This window comes from Corvus cornix, chromosome 23 (assembly GCF_000738735.6).
Source record: "Corvus cornix cornix isolate S_Up_H32 chromosome 23, ASM73873v5, whole genome shotgun sequence".
In the NCBI taxonomy this organism is placed as follows: Eukaryota; Metazoa; Chordata; class Aves; order Passeriformes; family Corvidae; genus Corvus; species Corvus cornix.
The window spans coordinates 4,473,788-4,496,207 of NC_046352.1; the positions used below are offsets into that span (position 1 = coordinate 4,473,788).

The 22,420-nt window shown below is 51.9% G+C and overlaps 1 protein-coding gene across 24 annotated transcripts in view; it reads left to right on the forward strand.

Moving 5' to 3' along the window:
• The window catches only part of LOC104698638 (microtubule-associated protein tau), a 43,119-nt gene that overhangs the window by 3,925 nt on the left and 16,774 nt on the right, over nucleotides 1–22,420 (forward strand). For 11 of the 24 annotated variants that reach the window (XM_039564607.1, XM_039564617.1, XM_039564605.1 and 8 more), the window contains exons 2-6: nucleotides 15,094–15,182; nucleotides 16,476–16,562; nucleotides 17,679–17,765; nucleotides 19,259–19,324; nucleotides 21,147–22,034. In XM_039564607.1, the coding sequence (XP_039420541.1) occupies nucleotides 15,140–15,182; nucleotides 16,476–16,562; nucleotides 17,679–17,765; nucleotides 19,259–19,324; nucleotides 21,147–22,034 (1,171 nt within the window). In that variant the 5' untranslated portion in view covers nucleotides 15,094–15,139. The remainder of the gene's footprint in view (nucleotides 1–15,093; nucleotides 15,183–16,475; nucleotides 16,563–17,678; nucleotides 17,766–19,258; nucleotides 19,325–21,146; nucleotides 22,035–22,420) is intronic. The other 13 variants (XM_039564622.1, XM_039564628.1, XM_039564623.1 and 10 more) reach the window with 5 other exon arrangements.

Below are 22,420 nucleotides of genomic sequence, written 5' to 3' on the forward strand. Positions count from 1 at the left end.
GGGTGGAGGGGGAGCCCCCTCAGCATCCTGGCTGCTCCCAATCTCAGTTCAGAGGAGCAGCAGCTCTCCGAGGAGCTCTCCCTACTGCTGCAGTGGCAGCAGAGCTGGGCTGGCTTTCTAGGTTTTTCTGCCAATGCAGTGTAATCTCTTTCTACCTCAGGGGCTTTGCTTGCTTAGCTGTGATGTTCAGACTCCAGAGCTGTCTGAGTGGTGCCTGGGCTCACCCCAAGGGCACATCCTTGGGGTTGGGGGTGCTAATCCTTAAATTGGGTGATGCTGGATGCCGGTGGGGCTCTGCCTGCCTGCAGAGATGGAAAAGGAAGGAGGCAATTGCAGAAGTCACTTGGGCTGCTGATCTTGCAGAGCAGCACAGAGACATTCCCACTTCCCTCGCAGCAGTCCTGGGAGGAGGATGAGGATGAGTGGTCCGGGGTGGAGGGTTGTTTGGTGAGACCTCACACAGCACCAGGCTGGCTCAGCCTTGCCAGAGGCGCAGCCCCCACGTTGGGTCACTGCTCCTTCGTGGAGATGGGGAGTGTCTGCTCTGTGCAGTGCTGTGCCCACCTGGCTTTTTAGTGTGAACAGCCCTCAATCCCAAGTTGTCTTTGCAGATCATCCCAGGATTGTGCTGGGTACAGCAAATTGTGGCCCTTTAGGCAACCCTTTGTGAGGTTTTTAAGGTGGGCACAGCTCTGCTGTGAGGGACTGAGTGAATCTGAATCTTTCTTGCAGCAGGATGGATCTCCCTCCTCCATCTGTGAGCAGGAGCTTTGTTTTACCCTGAAATCTGCTGGTTGTAGGCTGGTTTTTTTTAAAGTGCCTGTGGAAAGCATGTGTGGTTTACCCTGGAGTCTGGAGGAGAAGTATCTGTGCCTTTAGACTTGAGTGGGTTTTCTTTGCAAGTCTAATGAGCTTTTTGCTCCTCAGAAATCAATCCATGGTTTTTCCCTTTTCTTTCCAGGCAGACCAATTAGTAAAGGTGGTCATCACACATAGTGTGGCTCCTGTTTTCAGTGTCTCTTCTTTAAATATCCAAGGAAAGGGAGCACCAGGGGATACCTTCTGTTAAGCTAAAAGGATTATTGCTGCAGTTGGGCTAATTATTTCCATCTTTGCAGCCTTCCCACTCTACCTGCCCTGACCTCTCTTCCTCGAGCAGATCTGGTGTCACTGCCTGGCTGCCCTTGCCTCTCTGCCTTCCCTCAGTGCTGTCCTCCAGAGCCGTGGGAGGGATTGTCCCACCGGTGCCTGGGAAGGCAGAGGGATTTGTCCCTAAGAGCTAAGGTGTGTTTGGACAAAGCTCTCAGGCACGGGGTGGGATTGTGGGGGTGTCCTGTGCCGGGATGGGAGTCGATGATCCTTGTGGTCCCTTTCAGCTCAGGATATTCCGTGATTCTCTGATTCTGAGTGAGCTGGGGCAAGGCTCCAAGGCACACGGGAAGGACAGAGGCTGATGCGGGATATTGAGGGATGAGGTGCAGCCCTAAGGGGCAGGAAGGGCTGTGTTAACTCTGCTGGTCATGGAGCCGCTTCAGCCCCTAAAGAGAGGTGATGAAACCACTTGTATTGAGGGGTTTGAATAGCACGTGTGTGACTTCAAAGGGCTTTCTGCCACTTATCGGCGTTGCACTTCATGGCTCCCCTCAGCTCCCGCCCTGGGCTGTCTGCCTGGAAGTGCCAGATGTAATTTCAGAGGGATTTCATCAGTGTCTCAGGTCACTTGCTGCAGAATGAAATTCCTTGAGGTGCTTGTAAATGACTCAAAAAATCTAAAGAAGCCTCTCCTGTGAGTCCTGAGGACATCCAGCTCAGCCTGTTTGTGGAGGGCTGGAGGTTCGCGTTTGAGATAAACCAACTGTTTTCTGTGCGCTGCGAAGAAGAGTTTGCAGGGCTGCGCTTTTGCAGTTGAAATTGCACAAGTAGGGGAGATGTTCAGAGTGGTAAAATTGTTCCCTGTCCTAGGAAACATTTTATCTTTTCTTTGATTAAAGATTACTTAAATCCTGGCTTTGTTGGCTTGGTCTCAATGTGGCGTGTGTGTGTGTTGCTCCGAAGCAGCTCTGCTCCTTCTTGTGTGCAGTGAAATGTCACTTCACGTGAGCTTCCTCGTGCAGGGCACACATCTGGCCAGCTGTGCCCGTTCTCAGTTTAACGAAGGGCAGATCAGGGCTGTCACACTCCAGTGAGAGGCCAAGTGATGGGCAAACAAGGCTTGTCTTGGCTGGGTGCTGTGGATCTCCAGGTGTCAGGATGAGTCTTGGGCAGAGGGAGAAGGGGTTGTTCCAGCTCTGCAGGGCTCGGGGCGAGCGTGTTCGCTGTGTCAGGTCGAGAACACGGCAGTGGCAGAAGGGGTGCCAGAGGAGGCTGTCCCAAGAGAAGGGATAATCCGGAGGGATGTGCTTTCTGGAGGTTGCTCTGTATTTAGGGTCGTGTGAGGAGCCTCTGTATAAAAATGACATTTGTATCTGGAGCTGTACTTGACTTTGGTATGGTCAGAAGGAAATGTAAGATTTGGAAATGTGGCTCGTGTTCCTCCCGTCGTGCTGACCCACCTGGTACAGAGTGCTGACTTGGCTCCCTGCAGGAGCCGAGCGGTTCATTACCCTCCGCTGCAGATCCTGGATGTGGTTGGGTGAGAGTTGCTGGGATTGAGTTACCTATGTGGTTTAAGGTGAGACCTGTGATGAAGCTGGGTAATGTCACAGAACTGGAGCTTCTCGTACTCTCTGCTGGTAGCTGTAGCTTGTGGTGTTAGTGAGCCCAAAGCTGGGATTTAATCCAGAGTCAGAATTGCCTTTTGTGGCTGATTTTCAGCTCCCACTGACTCTGAATTCAAGGGCAGACTTTACCCTGAGCAAATTCTGGCCTCTGAAGTTACTGCTTATATGTGGTTTTACCTCCTGCCTTATCAGCATGACAAAGGGTGCTGCCTGGAGCTGCCTGGAGGGATTTGTACAAGGAGCTTTTAACAATGGACGTCTCCAAATTGGACAGAAAAATACACGCTTTTCCCTCAGCATTTCCCGGTGTAATAATCGAGAGCCTGGCAGGCGTGAATAGGCAGAAGTAATACATGTTGCTGTTGGGGCCAAAAAGGAAAGCAGGTAAAATCAGCTCGAGCTGTGGCGTGGCTTGAGTCACTGCCCGGGAGAACAGATTTAGAGAGGATGGGACCAAAATGAGGATGTTGAACCTATGCTGTGACAAAGGGAGTGACTCGGGTTTGTGGAGCCTTGGAGGGTTGTGGTGGTGGGTGGGTGATCCAAAAAGAGCATCTGTGAGCTGGAGGAGTCCACGGTGCTCCCCGGTTTTGTTCTCATCCTGAGCAGCATCTTGGGCACCTGCCAAATCCGAGCGCCCTGTGCACACCTGGGCATGCTGTTCTGTCTGCTCTCCTTCCTCATCCATCTCTCCCGTTCCTGCCCTCTCTCCCTTCCATCTTAAATCCTGCCTGGCAGCTCCAGGTCCATGTTCTCCTGGGGCCTCCTCGCCTTGGGCAAGAGCTCAGCGACCAACTGGGCTTGCTGAGACCCAGCTCCCTGCAGGATGTGGAATTCCAGCATCGGGAATCTCTCATCTGCAGCATTGCCGAGCTGCATCCTTATTTCATGATTTTGGAGCCTGTTTTGCACGAGTTCTGCCTTTCCCCCTATTTAAGTGTTAGCTGGATTACTTTGCCAGCTCCTCCCTTCCCCCGGGTTCCTTCAGGCAGGAGGTGAAGAATGAATACTCTTTAATGTGAAGGCACTTATTAATGCCTAATCTCTCAAATATGTCACTGCTTTTGTGTCTAATAATAGGGTTTATTGTCACGGCTGTCTGAGGTCCGTGCTCAGCTCCAGAGCAGGTTTCGTTCGCTACTGTTGCTCACGTTAACGGGGCAGTTCTGGACTCCATGGGCTTGTTTGCTCTATCAGCATCCAGGAGCCTCCTGGTGCTTAAGTTCTTAAATGGAAAAATCCTGCTTAGGGGCTGTAGTGTTTGAGTGTTTGTGTGCAGGTGACAAGCACCTTCCCAGTGCCTGGCGTGGCCTGGGTGCAGCACCAGGCCGAGGAGGGAGCTGGGCACTGCTGGGTGATGCTGGAGGGAACTGGGTGGGAGTTTTTGAGCCGAGTAAGGACTGCCTTGCACTGAAGTCCTGCGGTCAGGAAAAAGCCCTGAATGCTTCTCATCAGTGAAAACGGGCAGTTCTGTGAGGTGGGTAAAGCTTTTGGGCTCGGTGGGGTTTCTTTGCTGCGGGGAGCCGGCGACTCCTGGCTCCTGCCTCCCTCGATAAGGGATGACAAAGCCGTGGCTTTAGGTGTGGTCAGAGCCTCTCCAAACAGGCTGGCTCCGTTTATCCACGATAGAAACAAGCAGTGCTGAAACACCAGCAGCCCTGTGTCTTCCAGCCTTTGTATGAGTGATTGAGAGAGAGCCCGTGACCCTCCGGAACATGAATGGAGCCCTCGTAACCCGAGAGCAGCAGTGAGATTATTTTAAGGCAAAAGTGAGGCTCTGAGGCAGGCGGCCCTTTTGTACATGTCATACGTGTGACAGCAGAGCTGCATTTAGAGCTGAAAGAGAATAAAATCCCCGAGGAGACTGATTGCACCTCGTTTATTTTTAACAAATGTACTGGGGAAGATTGAGCCAGAATTCCGAGACTTGGGGCAGGCTTAAATTCGGACAATTTCCCTCATCCCTGTAAGAAGAAAGATGGGCACCAACTGGGCTAATTCCTGGGGAAGATGAAATGCATGTGGATTATGGACTTCTTTTTTTTAACTTTCCTCCTTTAGCCTTTGGGTTAGGAGGGGAAGTAATGGTTTTACAGCTCTTTGGCTGAATTTATGGTCCGTGTTCCCATGTGGATTGTCACTAGTCATGCTGCCTGCATCTGCCTGTGCTGCAAATCTGCTCATTGGCCCCATAAAACTAAAATCAAGGCAAGACAGATTGTCATCCCGAGTGGCCCAAACTGGGCAAAGACCAGCTGGAGAGAGACATCCGAGTGCTCAGTAGGGATGTTTTGGTATAAAGGTTTTTATTTGCCGTTCATACTTACTGGAAAATCCTTGTTTGTCTTGTGCCTCAGCACAAACTGTGCTCACTTGTTAGGAGAAATAAAGGTACAAATGCAGCTACTGTTGGGTTTTTGTATTAGAAGGAAGAGCTCTGGCTCTCAAATTCTGTGAACTTGTGCAGGGAGACAGAACCATCTCCCACCACAACTCCCTTGCTGTTCATGTCGTGCTGTGTGAAACATGAGCAGAAACAGGCACCCGTGCCTTGCCAGCCCCTGGGCAGTGGGATCAACAGCTCCTGGGAACAGGGCTGGAGCTCCCAGGTGCCCAGGGGGGTGTGAACCTGTTGGGGTGCCCACCCGCTTCCCCTGGGCTGGCATGTCCCAGTCCCTCCCCTCCCTGTCGGGAGCTGAAGGATTTTCTCATCCCTGTGCTCATCTCTCCTGCTGATGTTTGTTTTCTCTCTTGAGCTCTTCCAGATTAGGCTTTTTTTTCCCTGTGTTTATCTTCTTACTGACCTGATACAGATTTAATAAAAAAATGGAGCTTTTCGTTTTAGTAAATACGGTTGTGAACATTTTGAGGGAACATTGTTTTTCTGCTGTTACGCAACAACATGATGGGGGGAGATAAAAGCAAAGCAGAAACACTTGATGAATGTCCTATTGTTTGTTGTCTTTTGGCATTAAAGAATGAAAGATGATGTTCAGGAAACACACTGTGACTTTTGACCTCATCTGAAGTGCCTCTGAGTCATGAAAAACAAAAATAATTCAGCAGAGCCAGACAGAAGCTAAAATGGGCATTGCAGAGCCCTGTCTGGTTGCATGGTGACTGTTGGGGTGAGGACAAGTCCTGCTGAAGCCCCAAAAGCTGATGAGATCTGACACGTTTGTTGCTTTCTAGGCTAAGAAACCAGTGTGTCGAGAATGCCTGACTCTTGCCTCTGTATTTATAGAGACTTTCCTGGTGAGGCCTCCTGCTGCATCCCAGCGCCGTCAGTCACCTTCAGGGTGCTGGAACTGGACACTGCGGGGCCAAGGGCTGTCTGGTGCCCAGGCTGGGTGTCAGGTGGCCAAAAATGATGGCTTGGTGAAACGAGCACAGTGTATGAACTGCATGGGGAGACTTGTCCTCCTCCTGCAGGGCTGAGCTGGGCTTTTTCAGACAAGCTGGTAACGCCTGTTCCTATGAGGATCGCTGCTGGACACGCTGTCCTTTCCCTGCACTTCTGTGTGCAGGTGTCTCTGCCATAGCACACTGGAATCCACTTGTGCATGGGCAGACTTGGACACTGCAGAAGGAAAGCAGCGATCCCTGGGGAGCCTCACCTGCCTTGGCTTCTCCCCTGGGACAGGCTTTCTGTCGCTGCGAGAGCGATGCCAGCCATGGTGGTGTGACAGTAGCTGGAGCAGATGGTGCCGTTGTCATCATTTTATTTTCTATCCATGTGCTGAAACAGCTCAAAATAACTTTAGAAATGACGGCCCAATCCATGAAGAATGTTTTCCTTGCCCCGAGAAAATCTCCTGCAACGTTAGTGGCCACAAGGCTCTCCTGGTTCTGTTGCATCCACTCTGACTGGGATCGCTCACTAGACTGAAGCTGTGGCATGAAGAATCTTTCATATTTAATATCTTCATTACTGTGGCAGCATTGAATATTCACAGAACTTCTGTCAAGGTGCAGCAAATGTCAGTGCTGTGAAATCAAAGAAAGAGGAGCAGCTGAGATCAAAGTAAGCAATAAACACATACCTTGTGTCTTTTTCAAGCCTGAGGCAAAACCCAGAGGGGCTCAGGTGCAGCTGGGTGGTGGCTGGTGCTGGCACAGCACTGGCCTCCCACACTTTCCCCTCTGTCATGTTGCTGCTCCAAAAGCAGGGTGAGGTGACCCACAGTGCTACTGTCACATGCAATTCCTGCTTGTGAGGGACTCAGTTTCTGCTGGTTTAGTGCCTGGAACCAGCTCCTGGGGGCTCTTGTGGCAGTGCTGGTGGTCCAAGGGAAGAAGGACCAAGCAGTGTGATCTGAGCCTGGCTTGGCAAATTGCACCCTTGCTCTGCCCAGCTTTTGAGGGCCTCATTCTCTTGATCTTTCCACAATCAAACATTGCTGTTCTGAAGCCAGAGTATCTGCTTTGGGCCCTTCCTGTGGTGCTGCACCACACACACAGGTATTCCTGACTTGGCTAAGGTGGAAGGTGATGCCAAGCATCTGAATCTCCAAGTCCTTTTACAGGTCAAGTGAAGTTTTCTTCTCATAAAATTCTCTTTAATTTATGAGGCTTCTGGTTGCACATTGATCTCATCCCAGTGTCAGCATCATTTGAGCCTGGCACCAGGCACAGCAGCATCATCTGGCTTTGCCCACGGGGAGCCTGGGGAGGGAAGCTGATGTGCAGCTCGGGACTGGTGGCTGGAGCAGTTCCCGGGAAGTGCAGGCTGTGGCCCTTCCCAGCACAGGGAGGCTCAGTCCTGTCCCCGGGGGCCCTGGCTCTGTGTGCCACAGAAATGGTGGCTGTTTGCTGCTGCAGCAAAGGGTTGGCAGGAAGGCAGTGCAGTGCTGCAGGGGGGGTTTCCCTACAGTGGGCTCTGCGATTTTTGCAGTTAAATGCAGAACATTTAACTTAACCTCAGCAGTGCAGAGTGTGGGCACCCTGCAGATGGCCCAGGGCTTGTGTCAGGCTGCAGGGATTTCCCCAGCCCGCTGGCTCTGTGCACCACATGGATGCTGCTCTCCCTGTGCTCCTGGGAAAGCCTGCGGAGCCGGGGGCGAGCAGAGCTTTGGTTCTCATGCTGGGTCCTACAGCTCGGGCTGTGCTGCAGAGCTCTGGTTGTGAAATGGAGCTCGTGTGAGGAGCCGCTGTTCACAGCCTGCCACAAACACCTTGATGGATCACAGTGCGAGCTGGAGTGAGCTCCTGCCTGAGAGCTCCTGTCTGAGGGCTCAGCCCTGCGCTGTCTCAGCAGCCAGGGTGGGTATTTTCACCCCCTGTTCCTGTGAGGGTGTTTCATGTATGGCTTGCTGACAGAGTGACTTTTGGGGTATTTCTCAGCTCTTTGATTGGCTGAATTGCGTTGCCGGGGCTCTGTCTGGGAGCTCAGGATGGGTGTACCAGTGCTCAGAGCCCTCCCAAACGGGCTGTGTGAGGGAGATGGGGGTGATCCTGTATCCACCAGCCTGTCCCTGCCTTGGGAGGTGGTGTGGTACCCACTGGAGCATGAAATAAGTCCTGTCAGTTTGTTTCTGGCCTCACATTAATGAAGAAAATTGTGATAACCATGAGACACTGCTGGCCACACGAGCTGTCCTGTGTTTGTTAGATTGCAAGTGTCCCCAGAGCTGGTGAGCCCTGCCAGGCTGCTGTCCCCCGGACTGCTCTGCAGGCCTGTCTGTCCTCTGCTGCTTATCCTGGGAACATCCCTGATAATTCCACGTGAGCGGCACAGGGGAGAGTGGCAGCCATCAGTTAGCGGGGAGGATGCCTGGTTTTCTTTCTTCAGGCAATGCAATCTCTCAGGAAAGCAATTTCTGCCTCCTCATGGTGTTGTTTGCCAGCCAAGGTAAAGCAGTCACTTGATGGGGCAGAACAGCTGTTGTGCCATCGATTGTCCCAATTCATTAAGACTCCAGTGGCATTTTTGGGGAACTTTTGTTCCCTCTTTTCCCTCTCCCCATCCTTTTTGGTGGTAGGGGGCAGGCTGGGGGAGCAGTCTGTGACACTGTCCAAGGACTCTGCTGTGCCTGGTGGTGCAGCCACATCTGGGCACAAGCCCAGCCTTGGAAGGCAGTGCCGGGGGAATATCAGCCTTCCAGCATTTTCTGTAAGTAAATAATGACTGGTACAAGCCTGAGAGCTGTCGAGCCCGCCTTAAAACCTGCAGCAGCGGGGAAGATGCTCTGATTTGCAGCGGGTTGGGCTCAGCCTGGGATGGGAAGAGTCAAAGAGAATTAGCTGGTAAATAAGATTTGCCTTCTCTTTGATCCGCTCTACGTGTTCAACTGCTTAAAGGCTTCCCATGCAAGCAGGATTTTGGGGAGGAGGAATTTATCCACCTATCGACCATCTCGGGGCTCAGTCAAATGCAAGATGCTGTAGCAGGGGGTTGGGAAGAAATCTGAAGGCAGCCTGGTAAATCCATGCCAAAGAGGCTTCTCTTCCCTCTCTCACAAAGAGCCTGCTGAGCACACAGGGCAGCCTTTAAAACTGCTGTTGCTTCCTTTTCTGCTGCCACGTAAGCCCTTCTGATCAGAGCTCTTATCTAGCTAAAGTTAGTGGACTTAGGGACAGCCTGATTTTTGCATCATATTATGGAATGAGCTGGGTGATCTGGAGTGCCAGCACCTCCCTGGGCCGTGGCTGCCCTTAAACACCCTCTGAGAGCTGGCAGGGAAAGCTGGGGTGGGAAGGGTGGGGTCTGCAGTGGTGTTGGGGAAGGTTGGGCTTGGCTTGGTCAGATAAACCAGGCCAAAAGTGAGAAGGAAAGCAAGAAGCGGTGAAAGATCAAGGAAGGAAGATGTGTTCAGTGACAGGAGATGCTGCAGTTGGACATGGAGGTGCTCAGGTTTTGGGTGAGGTGAAGGTGGAGCAGTCACAGTTGCAGTGCCCTTTTATTTGGGCGGAGAAGAGAGATGCAGACAAACCCATTCCCATCTCCTGCAGCTCAGGCCGTGGGCCGCGGTTTTGTGTTGGATAATCCGGTCTCTAATTGCTACCCTGCTCTGAGGCAGCTGCTGAACTGGGCCTAAGCTGATTTGGGATGGCAAATTCTGTTAGTTTAATTCTCAGCAACCCTGAGGAACTTATCAGCATGTGAGCGTTCCTTGGCTTTTCTCTGGCCACGAGCCTGCCCTGGAGACCCCCGTGGTGGCCCCTGGCAGTAGCTCACAGAGCTTTTGGCTGTGAAGAGGTTTGATTTGTAAGGGCTGTATTGGTCTGAGAGGGACTTTGGAGAAGGGAATGAGTGACAGGAAAAGAAAATGGATGTCCATACTGCTGTGATGAGACTCCTGTGCCCCAAAAGCTGTGCTGCTGTGAATCCAAACCCATTTCACATCTCTGGAAAGTGTCCAGCCCCTGGAGAAAGGGGCAAAAGTTTCAGACCTCCAAGGAGTTACTTAAACTATAATAAATATGGAAAAACTGTGGAAAGAAAAAAGAAAAAATATGCATTGTTTAGACAATTTCTTTTGTGATTCTGTTCTATTGCTCCAAGAGGTATTCATCTGTCTTTGAACCTAATGGAAGTTTTTCTGTCCTCTTGACTAGGTATCATGAAATTCTGTGTAATTTCTCAGCTCACTGCATATTAGTGCCTGCAATTAATGAGATCATCGTTCATATTCCTTCCTCTGTCAGCTTCTGGGAAAAACAGTACTTGGAGAAGTACACAAAGGAGATGAAAAGGAAGTTGGTTATGAATTATGAATAGCCTTTCAGACTGATGTTGTTTCACGGTGCTGTCATTCTGTTTTAATTATGTAATTCAGATGGAATGATGGTTTTTTTAAAGCCCTGTTTGTGTTTGATCACCTTTCAGAGGTAACACTTAGCTTGTGTTTGTTGAATTTTCATTTTTAACAACAAGAGTGAGTGCTTTTGTGCCCTTTCTGATTAAATAACAGAGAAGGAAGATGCTGAGCACAAGACAGTAGCCAAGAGGCTCTGCTTGGCCGTGTCTGGGAGTTACCTGGGTGATCTCTTGGGTGTTTTGTGGCTGGCTTGAAGGGTGGAGCTGCTCGGCTGGGCTCACTGGTGAGTCCCAGGGTGTACAAATCCAGCCAGTATCTCCCAAGGCGATACTCCCTTCTGCTGAAATGTCCCTTTTCCTGTATTTTCTTACCCACGTGCCGCAGGAGCCCCCGCACCCACCCGCAGACAGCGCTGCCAACGCCGGTTTATTTTGGGATCGGGGTGTGTGTAAAGCGAGCCTCTGCTCCCGGCCTCGTGATCCCGGGCGCTGCGCAGTTGGCATCGCTGCGGGTCCAGGCTCTCCCCTGCTCTGCCCGGGGACGGTCCCCGGCCGTGTCCCTTGGGCTGTGCCCATGGCGAGGGGGGCCAGCTGCTGACCCGCTTCTCTGGGCGGAACATCATCCCCTGGCACCGGAGGGGCTGCGGGGAGCTGTTTGGTGCTCCTTTGTGGCAGCGCTGGTGATGCTGTCCGGCACAGATCACGCGAGGCTGAGCAGCCCCGCAGCACAGCTGGGTGCTCGCCATCGTCCCTCTCCCCGCTCTGCTCATTGTTTTCACGTTGTTCACAGCCCTGGATTCATTTGCCTTTCACTGCAGGGAAACTTTTTGCCAGAGGATTAAGAGTTTGGGCTGCCTGGCTTAATTTGGGCTCTGAATCTTCCCAGGCAGAAGGTGCTGGAGGCTTTGTGTGGGGTCTCCTGGGGCTCACCCGAGTGGCTGCAGGACAGGGGCTCTGCTGTGGTGTTGTGCTGGTGAGATGTGTCCTGACTGTGCTCAGCCCGTGACTGGGCAGGAACTGCTGCTGCAGGCTGGACATGGGGCTGGGTACAAAGAGAAGCTTTGGGGTGACCTAATTGTGGCCTTCCAGTGCCTGAAGGAGCCTACAGGAAACACAGGGAAGAGAGACTTTTTACAAGGGCCAGCAGTGACAGGACAAGGGAAATGGATTCAAACTAAGTGAGTAGGTTTGGATTAGATATTAGGAGGATATTATTCCCTGTGAGGGTGGGCAGGTCCTGGCACATGGTGCCCAGAGAGGCTGTGGCTGCCCGTGAATCCCTGGAAGTGTCCAAGGCCAGGTTGGATAGGGCTTGGAGCAGCCTGGGACAGTGGAAGGTGTCCCTGCCCATGGCAGGGGTGAGATAGGATGGGCTTTGAGGTCCCTTCCAACTCAAACCATTCCAGGATTCTGTGATCCTTGGAAGCGTTCAAGGCCAGGTTGGATGGAGCACTGAGCCACCTGTTCTAGTGGAAGGTGTCCCTGTCTGCAGCAGGGGGTTGAAACAAGAGCATCGGTGGTGTCAATCCGATGGGTGGGAGGGTGGGAACGAGAGGAGCTGGCCAGGCTCTCACCAGTTAAACTCCGCTCCTGGGCAAGCCAGGGGATGCTGAGGGCCCAGTGGTGCTGGTGGGCTGAGATTGGGCTCCTGCTCCTGGCAACAAAAGCTTTGCCTCCCGCGTGGGTGCACAGCTCCAATGACTCCTCCAAGGCCTCTCCTCCTGCCAGCCGGGCTTCAGGTCTGGAAGACACGAGGTTTGGAGGAGCTGTTAATTATGGGATAGGCTGTTGCTTTTTAGATAGTGTCCCTGGTTAAGGAGAATAGTTCTGCTGGGGATGGATAAGGTTCTTCGGAGGGTTTGTGCTTTATCTGCCATGCAGAGGGTGCTATTCAAGTTTATCTTTGTACAGCTTTCTTTGCTCTAATTATGCATCACTGAACCATTGCTTCAAGGCGGGGCTGGTTTTACACTTTTAAGAATATTTTAGAATTTTTTTTCCCCTTGATGTTATGTTTTTCCCTAAGAGGGATTTCCCCTTCCCCCACTCAAAAGGAAAAACAAACAGGATTATCATTATGGACTTCTTTCAGAATTTTCAGACCATCTTTGAGAATTCAAATCTAGAATATGTCATTTAAATAAGATTTAAATTCTCTTTGGTCATATGAATTCATTACCTGAGTGAAAACCCAAGGCAAAGCTGAGACTTTCCCTCCCTCCCTGTTCCTTGGCTCGTGCCTGTTGGAGGTGGTTTTGTTCCCCACCACGGACGCTGCTCACGGTGGCTCAGGCACAGAGGGACTCTGCAGGAGCAGAGGGAGGACATCGTGCTTCATCTGCTGGGAGGTGCTTCTGCTCCGCAATGAACGGGCACTCGGGGCATTCCCTAAGGTGCAGCCGGGTTTGAGGTGCTCCCAGGGTCCCACTGAGTGTTTTATTGATGGACCTTCGTGCCTTTTGCTCGTGCTTTTTTCCCTCTAACAGAAAGGCAGCTCTTTCTCTCTTGTATCTGAAAAATTAACGGCTGCATCCTCCTGGGCCCCTTAGCTGCATCCTGCCGTGCCATGGTGGGAGTGGGGGCTGGCCCTGCCTGTCCCTGAGCAGCGCAGGCAGAGAACAGCATCCCCAGCTCCCCTGCACAGCCCCGGCCGCTCCTTTGTGCTGGAAAGGCCTGGCACTGGCTGGTCAGTGGAAGCAGGTGACAGCCAGCCCTGCCCTGCAGCAGCTCCGCCAGCCTGTGCTGAATCACGGCCGCTGCTGCAGCGCCAGGGCTGCACCCCTGCGTGCCCAGGAGAAGGGGAAGGTCCTCCCCGTGTCGGATGCTGTCCATGGAGCCAGCGGGCAAACCTTCCACACGGAGTCCCCTCTGGATGGTGCCCTGGGAAATCGTTGTCCAGAGGCAAGTGGGGAGACACTTAACTGCCCTTCTCCAAAAAACATGTCGGAGAAAGAGAGGAAAGGAGGCAGAGTAAGGAAACAGCCTCACGTAAACGCAGCACGGCAGATCTGTGAGTGTTTTGCTCTGAATGTGCAGCTGGGAAGCAAAGGTGTTACTGTGGGGAGGTGTGTAGTGAACAGAGTGTGGCTGGGAGGGGATCACCACTGGTGAGGGGGCAGGGACTGCTCCTGCCATCCACGTTTTCCTGCCAAAGACAGGGCAGTGCGTTGGGAAAACTGCTGTACCCAGTCCCATGTGTGTGTTTGGGGCAGAGAGGTCACTCTTGTGTGCGTGCACAAACACACCAAAGCAGCCCATTTCTGTCTCATTTTACACTCATGTTTGTGCCTAGGCTGCTTTTGTGGCCCCTGCACTAGGCTAACACTTTATTTTAGTATTTCAGTGCTGTAAATAATATCAAGCACCAGCCAGATGAGGTCTGGATATAATCAATATGATCCTTTGAGCACTGGGAGGAGGGCAGCCATATGTCCAAATAATTACAGCCCACCAATTAGAGCAAAAATTAGATACTTAATTTTTTCCTATTTTATACCTCCATTTTAATGGGTGATTTCGTTCCAGGGCGAGTTCTCCAGTCCTGTCAAATGGCTTTGTAGCTGTCTAAGGCGGTAATTAAATTGCAGAGTCATCTTGCTAAGGCTTAAAAAAAGCTGGGTGAGAGATCTGGTTGCTGGCCCTGGAGTTTCTCTTGTGTGGTTCCATACATCCAGTTAATTTATTGCCAGCAGACAAACCCACAAGTTTCCTCCTTGCTGCTGGTAACCTGAGCTCCATTTCTGGATTCATTCGTCCCTGACGGTCATGGCAAACATGTGATCACACTAATAGCTGATTATTAATCACTGCCAGTGGCTGTAATTATATCAGCTCTTAGGAAGCCAGCTAAAAGCACTGTCTGTCCATCCAGCATGGAGAGCAGGGCCCTGTGTTGTGGGGCAGATAATGGTTGTTGGAGACTTCATTTCCTTTTGCAGATCGATGCAGTTTAGGAAAATGATTCAGATTTGGTACCTTTCTGCTTCCACCCTGCTGTCCAGACCTGTTTGCTTTGCTCTGCACCGTGGTGGGGCTTTCTGAGCCCTGCAGGAAGGGTTTGGGGTTAAAGCAGGGGTTGTGCTGTCCTCTCACTGCCACAACCAAGTGAGACCTTCTCCTCCAAGAGTCCTGAGTCCATCTCTGGAGAGTCCTGGTTTCCCCCCATATGTCACTTTTGAATGGCTTTTAAGATGATGAGTGTATTGTTGTAGCTGTGTATCCCTGCTGGGTGTATCCATAGGGATGGAAGGAATCCCTTCCCACGGCAGCATCACACCTCACCAGCAGGGACGCTGAATAAAGTGGGAAACGCAGAGTTTGGAGCATGCACCAGGAGGCTGTCAGCACTTGGCCTGCTGCTCCCAAAGATCTCCTGGGGCAAAACTGTGTCAGAGCAGTGTCCTGAGTGCATTAGGATGGTTATTTTGCTTGGGGCATCTTAAATACCGGTGGAATTTGAATGCAGCTGGCAGGAGTTGCCTGTATGTTTGTTGTGAGGGATGCAGTGACTGGCACATGCTTTTGCTTGTGCAGGAATGAATGACCAGACCTTCCCTTTGCTCCTGTTGTGTCAGGTTTTGCCTAATAGGTCTTAGTTTTTACTCTTCTTTTCAGGTACCTTTGCTGAGAGGTGGCAGAGCAGCCTCAGGACATCACCACGATGGAGGATCACGCACCTGGCCAGGAAAAACACTTCTCATCAGGTGAGCACGTCCAGGAGGTGGTGGAAGGACCTGCCTGGCCCACTGCTGAGCTCAGTGGGGAGAGGGAGAGCAGCGTGGTGGTACGAGGGGTCCTTGGGGACAGCCTTCTGTGTGTGTGTGGAAGGACACTGTGGGTCAGCTGGCTGCAGCCAGTGCGCCGTGGGGAGCCCAGCAGATGCTCCAGCATTCACAGTCGTAGGAGAATGCTGCTTGTGGACATCATTGTCCAGCACGAGCAGAACAACCCCTGGTATCCAGACTGGGGGTGATCCCGCTGCTGCAGCTTTGCAAGTGTCTGTTTGTGTTCACTCCTCAGTTTGCTATGAAAACACAGCACTGTTTTTATTTGGGGTCACAGCTCAAGGATGCTGCTTGCTGCCTGCTTTCCTCACCTGCACAGGGACACGGGGACAGCTGAACAGAGAGCTCTGGGAGTGGGGGCCATGCCAGAGTCTTCCTCACCATATTTCAGACCTGCATTTCTCCAGAAGCTTTTCCTTTCTCATTCCGCCATGCTCCGCAATTGAGCTTGGAAACCCGCACAGCGCCAGCAAACCTGGTGGGACTCACTCCTGGCTATGCTCCATATAAACATCATCTTAATTTCCTTTTCTTGAGGTGCTTTGGACACCTCTTACACCAGATAAATGGATGGCCTCCATCCTGGAGAGCGTCCACAGCATCCATTCATCCCGGGCCCTGTAGCGCATTGCGGTCCGATAGCTCCTCTCAGCTTGTTTCACACATCACAGGTTCCTGGGGATTTCGCTTCTTCTTTTCCAAACCCGTTTTCCCAGCTCTCATTTGATTTGCCTGCAGCCTTGCTGAGAGGAGACTTGTGCCTCTTGCCCTGCTCTTCCAGAAGACTTTTGCCACCGCTTCTTGGCACAGAATGTTGTCCTGCACTGAGCCCGTTACAAACACGGGCTGGTTTGCAGTCCTGGGAGTGCTCAGCCTGCTCTGGGAGGGAGAGGACAACAGTGACTCGGAAGCTGCACATCTTTCCTCCTTACGTTGCTGAGATCTCCTTGCCTGCTTGTGCCATGCTTTGCTGTTTCTGCCTGTCCAGTTCACTGGGCTTTTCTTTTGCTGATGGGTTTCCGCTTGTTCCTTTTGGTGGTGACACTGGTGCTTTTGGTTGGCATTTTCACGCTTTGCTTGCTTTTAGTTCAGGTGGTTTTTACTCTCCAGCTGCAGCTTTTTGCTGCTGTGGATCTGGGCAATCAGAGTCGGTAACCCCCAGGCCCCAGTTCATAGCCAAGGACTTGTTGTAAGTATTTGAATGTTTTCCAGGCTATCCCCTTCAGATACCAGTCGATGACGGATCGGATGAGCCTGTTTCTGAAACATCTGATGCTAAGAGCACCCCAACTACAGAAGGTGGGAGCTCTTTGACTTTCTGCTTTGAAACCATGATGGATGGGGTCGTGGTAAACCTTGCCACAGACTCCCTGTGCTGTGTCCTGGTGGGGTTTCTCAGGAGGAGAAAATGCTCTTCATTAGTCTTGTCACTGGTGGTGTTTGCCATGCTGCAGAATGAGATAATGAGCTTTAAAGGTGGAGAGTGGGCTGGAAAGCAAGAAAGGTGAAGTGTTCATTACACCTCAGGAAGTTGCTTGTGGTTTGTTTCCTGCAGACTTCTTACACGGGCACTGCAAGGTCCCGGCAGTGCAGCCAGGAGCAGTCCTGTGTTGTGTGACACAGGTCTGTGTCACTGTGCTCCCCGAGCCCTGAATGCCTTGTGGGTAGAAAGACACTAATTCCAGAATGGTCCAGAGACTTGTTCACTGTTGTAATTACCTTCACTTTTTGCGTTCCTCTGGCTGCTTTAATCCCGAGTATCTGCCTTTGGAGACTTGAGGTAGAGGCTTTAGCTTGCAAAATTGTTCTGAAAGGAAGGAATGGTGGGCAGAGATGCCAAGCAGTCCAGCCCTGTCCTGCTAGAGGCGTGGGCTGACTGATTGTCTGGAAGGTGCCTCAAGAAATCGGGACATAAAACCTGGTTGGTGCAGGAGGGGATGGTATCCTGCTTTCCAGTTGGATTGGGACTGTCAGGATGAGCAGACACCCCTCTGGTAGGTGGAGCCAGGTGTCTGTCTGTCCCAGAACATGATGCAGCCACAGTGGGGTGTTTTATGAAGGTGTCCTGTGGGAGTTGCTCTGTCCTGCTCCAGAGCAGCCTAGTCCCCATGCAGGGTTGCTGTGCCTGTGCATCAGGCACCAGTGGCTGCTTTTAGCTGTGGATTTTTGGACAAAAAGGCAAAGCCCTCAGAAGCATAGGGAGCCCATTGTGGTGCATTGTGTGGCAGGGGGCAGCTCATGGTGTCTCTGTGGTTCTGGCTTTGCTGTGTCGTGCTCGGTTGTTCCCTCCACAAGCTCCATTGGCTCAAGGGAGGGAGCCGAGTGCTTCTCTGAACAGAAAGTTCTTCAGGCACATCGTGGCCTCCAGAAGGCTTTGCCTCTCAACAGCTGTGTGAAAGCTGTGTTGTTTTTCAGATGCCACAGCACCTTTAGTGGAGGAAGGAGACCACGAGGATCAGGGTGGTGCGGAACAGCACGGGGAGATCCCAGAAGGAACCACAGGTGAGGGAGACCAAGGTGCAGCTTCATCTCTTGATGCAGACAGAGCAGAGAGCTGGACTGGTCGGTGCTGTGAGACAACACCACAAAACCTCTCACAGGGACGCTGCTTCCGATGCTGCTTCCTTCTTCTCCAAATAATTCCTCACTTAAATTGTCCTCTTGCCTTCCCCATCCTGGGGGAAACTCGCAGCCTTTTCTTCTCTCTTTCTCTGCTCCACATCTGACAATCCTTCTGTCTGGTGTCTCTGCGGTGGCTTTGGCTCCCACCCCCAGGCTCTACCTGCAGATCCGGGTCATTCCTGCCCCTGTGCCAGCAGCCCCTCGCCGCTGGTCTCCACAGGCCCTTGGGCTCTGCCCAGCCCTCGCAGGTGTCTTTGCAGTGGCAGGTGAAAACCAGGCCACTGCAGCAGTGCTTTTAAGGATAATGCAGAGGAAGTGAAGTGACTAATTCAGCCTGAATGCCCTGTGGGGAATCACTGCACCTGGGCCTGGTTTTCCATGGAAGGATGGGGCCTTTCAGAGGCAGAGCAGGGAGTGACTGTGGCAGTGCTGTGTGTGAGAGAGAGCAGGATCTGGGAGGGCAGATCTGTGTGCGAAAAATGAGGACGTGTCCCCTGTGCCATAGCCAGTGGCTTTCCCTGGAAGCATCAGGCAGGACCTGAGAAAGATAGTGGGTGGAAAAGGGCTTCTGCCACTTCCAGACACTGAAACAAGCTCACAGCAGTGAAATTTCTGTCCTGCATCCAGTCCCCGAGCTGCTGGTGGAGCCCTGGGCTGAAACATGGAGGCTCTGGTGCAAGATCTGACTGTCCCAGGGAGCCAGTGTGTGTGTCCTGAACTGCTTGGAAAAAAAATGGGGAAAACAGAGAAAGTCCTGGTTTGACTGGAGAACTGTGACATACAAATGTAATTGTTTAAGCTGGTTTGAAAGTAGTCATAGAATAAATTGAAAAAATGCTGATGGAGACAAACCATCATCACTGTGAAGAAAACCGTGCTTCTCTGATGTACCAGTAGTCCTGAAGTTCAGGATTTCTCTAGATTTGTATCAGGCTTGGAATTACTGGTCTCACACAGCCTTGGCAGGGTTCACAGGTTGGTCACAGACACCAAGAAGGTGAGCTCAGGTAAGAGACATTCATGGGAGTGCTGCTGGCCACATGAAGGCCAGGTGGGGTAGAAGAGGGATTTAAATCCACAAGTTTCCTTGTTCCTTAACAGCCTGTTTTCTGCCTGGAAGAGCTTGTACTAACCTGCCATTTAGGATATGGAAGTTGGTGAAACACTTCTCTGGTCTGTACAGCACAGGCTGTACACAGATCCATCATCGGTGTGGGGAGATTTGCTTTCTGATACTGCCCTGCTCGTGGTACAGCAGAGATCCTGCCCATTCTGATGGGCAGCCTCGGCAGAGAGGTGAATTCATTCTCCAGGCACATGCTTAAACTTGTTTTGATCATGTTTTTCCCCTTCTTTTTCTGACCTGGGAGCAGCTGAAGAGGCGGGGGTAGGAGCCACTCCCAACCTGGAGGATCATGCTGCAGGAGACGCCACTCAAGGTGGGTGAATCGTCTGTTGCTGGGACCAGTTGTTGCTGCCCACGTGTGCAACTGGTTGGTGGTGGCTTGGGAATTTTGTTCTGTGAGGAAATGCTCTGCCCTGCACAGCAGCTGTGCAGTTCTCCCTGTTCCTGACAGAGGAGGGTCGTACACGCTTGGAATGTTCCAACACAATCATTTCAGGGAGTTGCAGCTTCTCATGCACCAGATTTCCATCTCAGATGGCCAAAGTCATGGTGCTTGTTTGTCCAGTTGCAAAACCAGGGCATTCTCCAGGCTGGAAGAGCTGATGGACAGAGCTGGGATGTGCCATGACCTGAGGAACTGCTCAGATTGAGCAGAGGCAGTGTGGGCCCTGCGTGTCACACGTGAAACTAGTGCACTGTTTAATTACTGTGTCTTTCTAATGTAAAACATGACTCAAACCTAGTCACTGATACCCTGACTTTAACATTATGGGATTTTTCTCCTCATCCCAGTCTTGGGGAATGTGAGTGACAAAGCCAGGTACAGTGGGCAGTGAGTGTTCTCACAGCATTAATTACATGCCTGCTTAGGTGAGCTGAAAATTATCCAGGGACCATTTGGACCTGGAAAGCTTCTCTTGACTCTGCTCAGTTCAGACTTGATGGAAAATTGGTTTTCCCAAAGCCCCCAGTGCTGGCTTAATTCCATAGAGCAGACTGAGGGGTTGAGACTCGCCGTGATGTTTCTGTCCTGCCTGCACTGTACACCACAGCCCTAATTTAGTGCACTGTTTAAAATCTTAGTGAAAAGCCATGTTGTGAAGTAGTTTCCTGTGCAGTAAACACAACAAATCCCTCCAGTTGGGCAGTGTCTTTCCTCCTTGTGGCTCCATTAGTGCATTTAGACATCCATGTCTTTTACAGAAGTAAATAGATCTTTGCCTTCTCAGCTCAGGGTGGAATTCAGGTTGTTGTTGCTTTCCACACACAGATGAGCACAGTTCTGTGCACTCTGCTCCCTGCAGTTAGAATAAAACCTTTACTTGCCTGGCCAGTGGTTTTTGCACTGTCAGCTCTTCTAGATATGAAATAGTGGCACCACTATAAAAAAGAAATCAGGGTTGTTAGTGCTGGGGGTTGAAGTTCTCTCTTCTCTCTGCCCTGGCTTTAGTGCTGTTTCTCACCAGATTTTTGCTAAGCCCTTTCTGTCCTGTCCTGGGATCTTTCAGCTGTCACGTATGAGGTCTTTGTTTGGTTGTTTCACTTAATTGTGATATTCTCTTAAAATGGGGAGGACACTGATGAAAGACCAAGTTGGTCTAGACTTCATCTATTCTCGTTTTAGTCTTGTTTGTTATTCTACCAAAGCCACAGTCGTGATCTCAGGGCTCTGGTTTAGGCTCTTTACCTGATCAGTGCTCAAAAAGTCAGGAAGGAGGACAGGGCTCTGGCCCTTGCCCAGGCCCTTGAGGCAAGAAGAGGTGGGCACTGAGCAGCAAACTGATGGTCCAGTGGTGTTAGGGAAAATGGGAATGTTCTTGGCTTTTGGAAACCTCTACAGCTAAACCAGCTCATGGAGTGCAGGGTGAACCTGGCCTCCTCCGAGCCGGGTCCAGGCAGGAATCTGGTCTCCCATGTGCTGTGGCTGTCGCTGTTCCTGATTCCTGTGGGGATCAGAGTTTCTTTGAGGGCAAAAGCCACCGTGGGAGTGAGTTGTCTGTTCAGTGGGGCGGGGTGGGACTTGCTTTTCTCTCTCGACTGCCGGTAGAAATCCTGAATCTCTCATGTTACGTGATGTTTGACATGCCTGTGCTAATCTCTTGCCCATGCTTCATACCCCACGTCTTCAACTCCAGGCGAGCCGAGCTCTCCAAAGCTCCAGCCTGGCCCTCAGGAGTGTGTGGGAGAGGCAGTAAAAGGTGCCAGCCAGCCCCCAGAGCAGGGAGCGGGGCTTCAGCAGCCGCCTCTGTCGCGTGAAACAAAGGCCCCGGCAGCAGCTCCCACCAGAATCGAGGTCACCATCCCAATACCCCTGGATATGTACCAAGGCTCTGGAGCATCCGAAGGCAGCAGTGAGTTGTGGGATCAGGGAGGCAGAGAAGGCGTCGGTGTGGAGCCAGAGCTGGGCCGTGGCGTGCGCACGGAGGGTCTGGCAGGAGCAGGTGGCACAGGTGACCATAAAGATGGACCATCTCCTTTGTGTGCCAGAGCCCCGTTAAAAGAAGATTCCAGCGGACGGGAGAGAGATCAGGACCGGGATATTGATGAAACTTCTGAGCAAGGTTTGCCTTCCCTTGTGGATCATCGTGTTTCACTGGGACCTGAAAAGGGCTTGTGTCCAGCAGCAGCCAAGGAGACTCGTGAAGAACATGATGGAGAAAACAAGTCCAAAGATGTCCTCAGAGACACCCCAGGAGAGGCACTTCTGACTGAAGCTGAGTCACATAAAGCAGGAGAGGACCAAGAGGAGAAGCAACAGCCACTGGGGGGAGAAGGAGGTCTGGATGTGACCCCATCAGAGCCTTCTGAAAGTGTCTCCCAAAAAGAGGCTGAGCCCAAGGAGGGAGAAGATTCCGGGCCCGTGCTAGAAGCAGCCAAACTCCCTGCTGAGGTAGAAGATGATATGAAGGACAAAGATGCTCCTTCGGAAGAGGTTGTGCCAGATGCAGGGGGCCGCCGGACGCCCAGGAGGAAGCCCAGTGGCCTGGCTGCAGACAAGGCCACTCGTGTCCCTCTCCTCAAAGGTGTGTGCTCCAGCTGCTGCCCTGGGCTCGCCTGGCTCCCGACAAGGCTGCCTGATCCAGCACTGCAGCTTGCTGCCACCTCAACTCCTGCTGCTTGGAAATGGCCTGGACCTGTGCTGTGACTGATCTACAATGCTGCTGCTCCCTCCCTGCCCCTCCCTCTTTATTTAATCCTGGATTGGATTGCCAGACCCTTGCGCTGCGGTTCCGCGTCCCTTGCATGGTGCTGGCGTGTCCCTAATCATGCTTTTTTTCACCTGTTTTTGTTTTGATTTCCTTGGATCTGTTGGGTGGGTGCCTTAACTCCCACCTGGCACCTTCCCAGAGAAGACGAGGACCGGATGGACGTGGCTCTGGCATGCTGGAGTGGGGCTAACCTGGCGTGT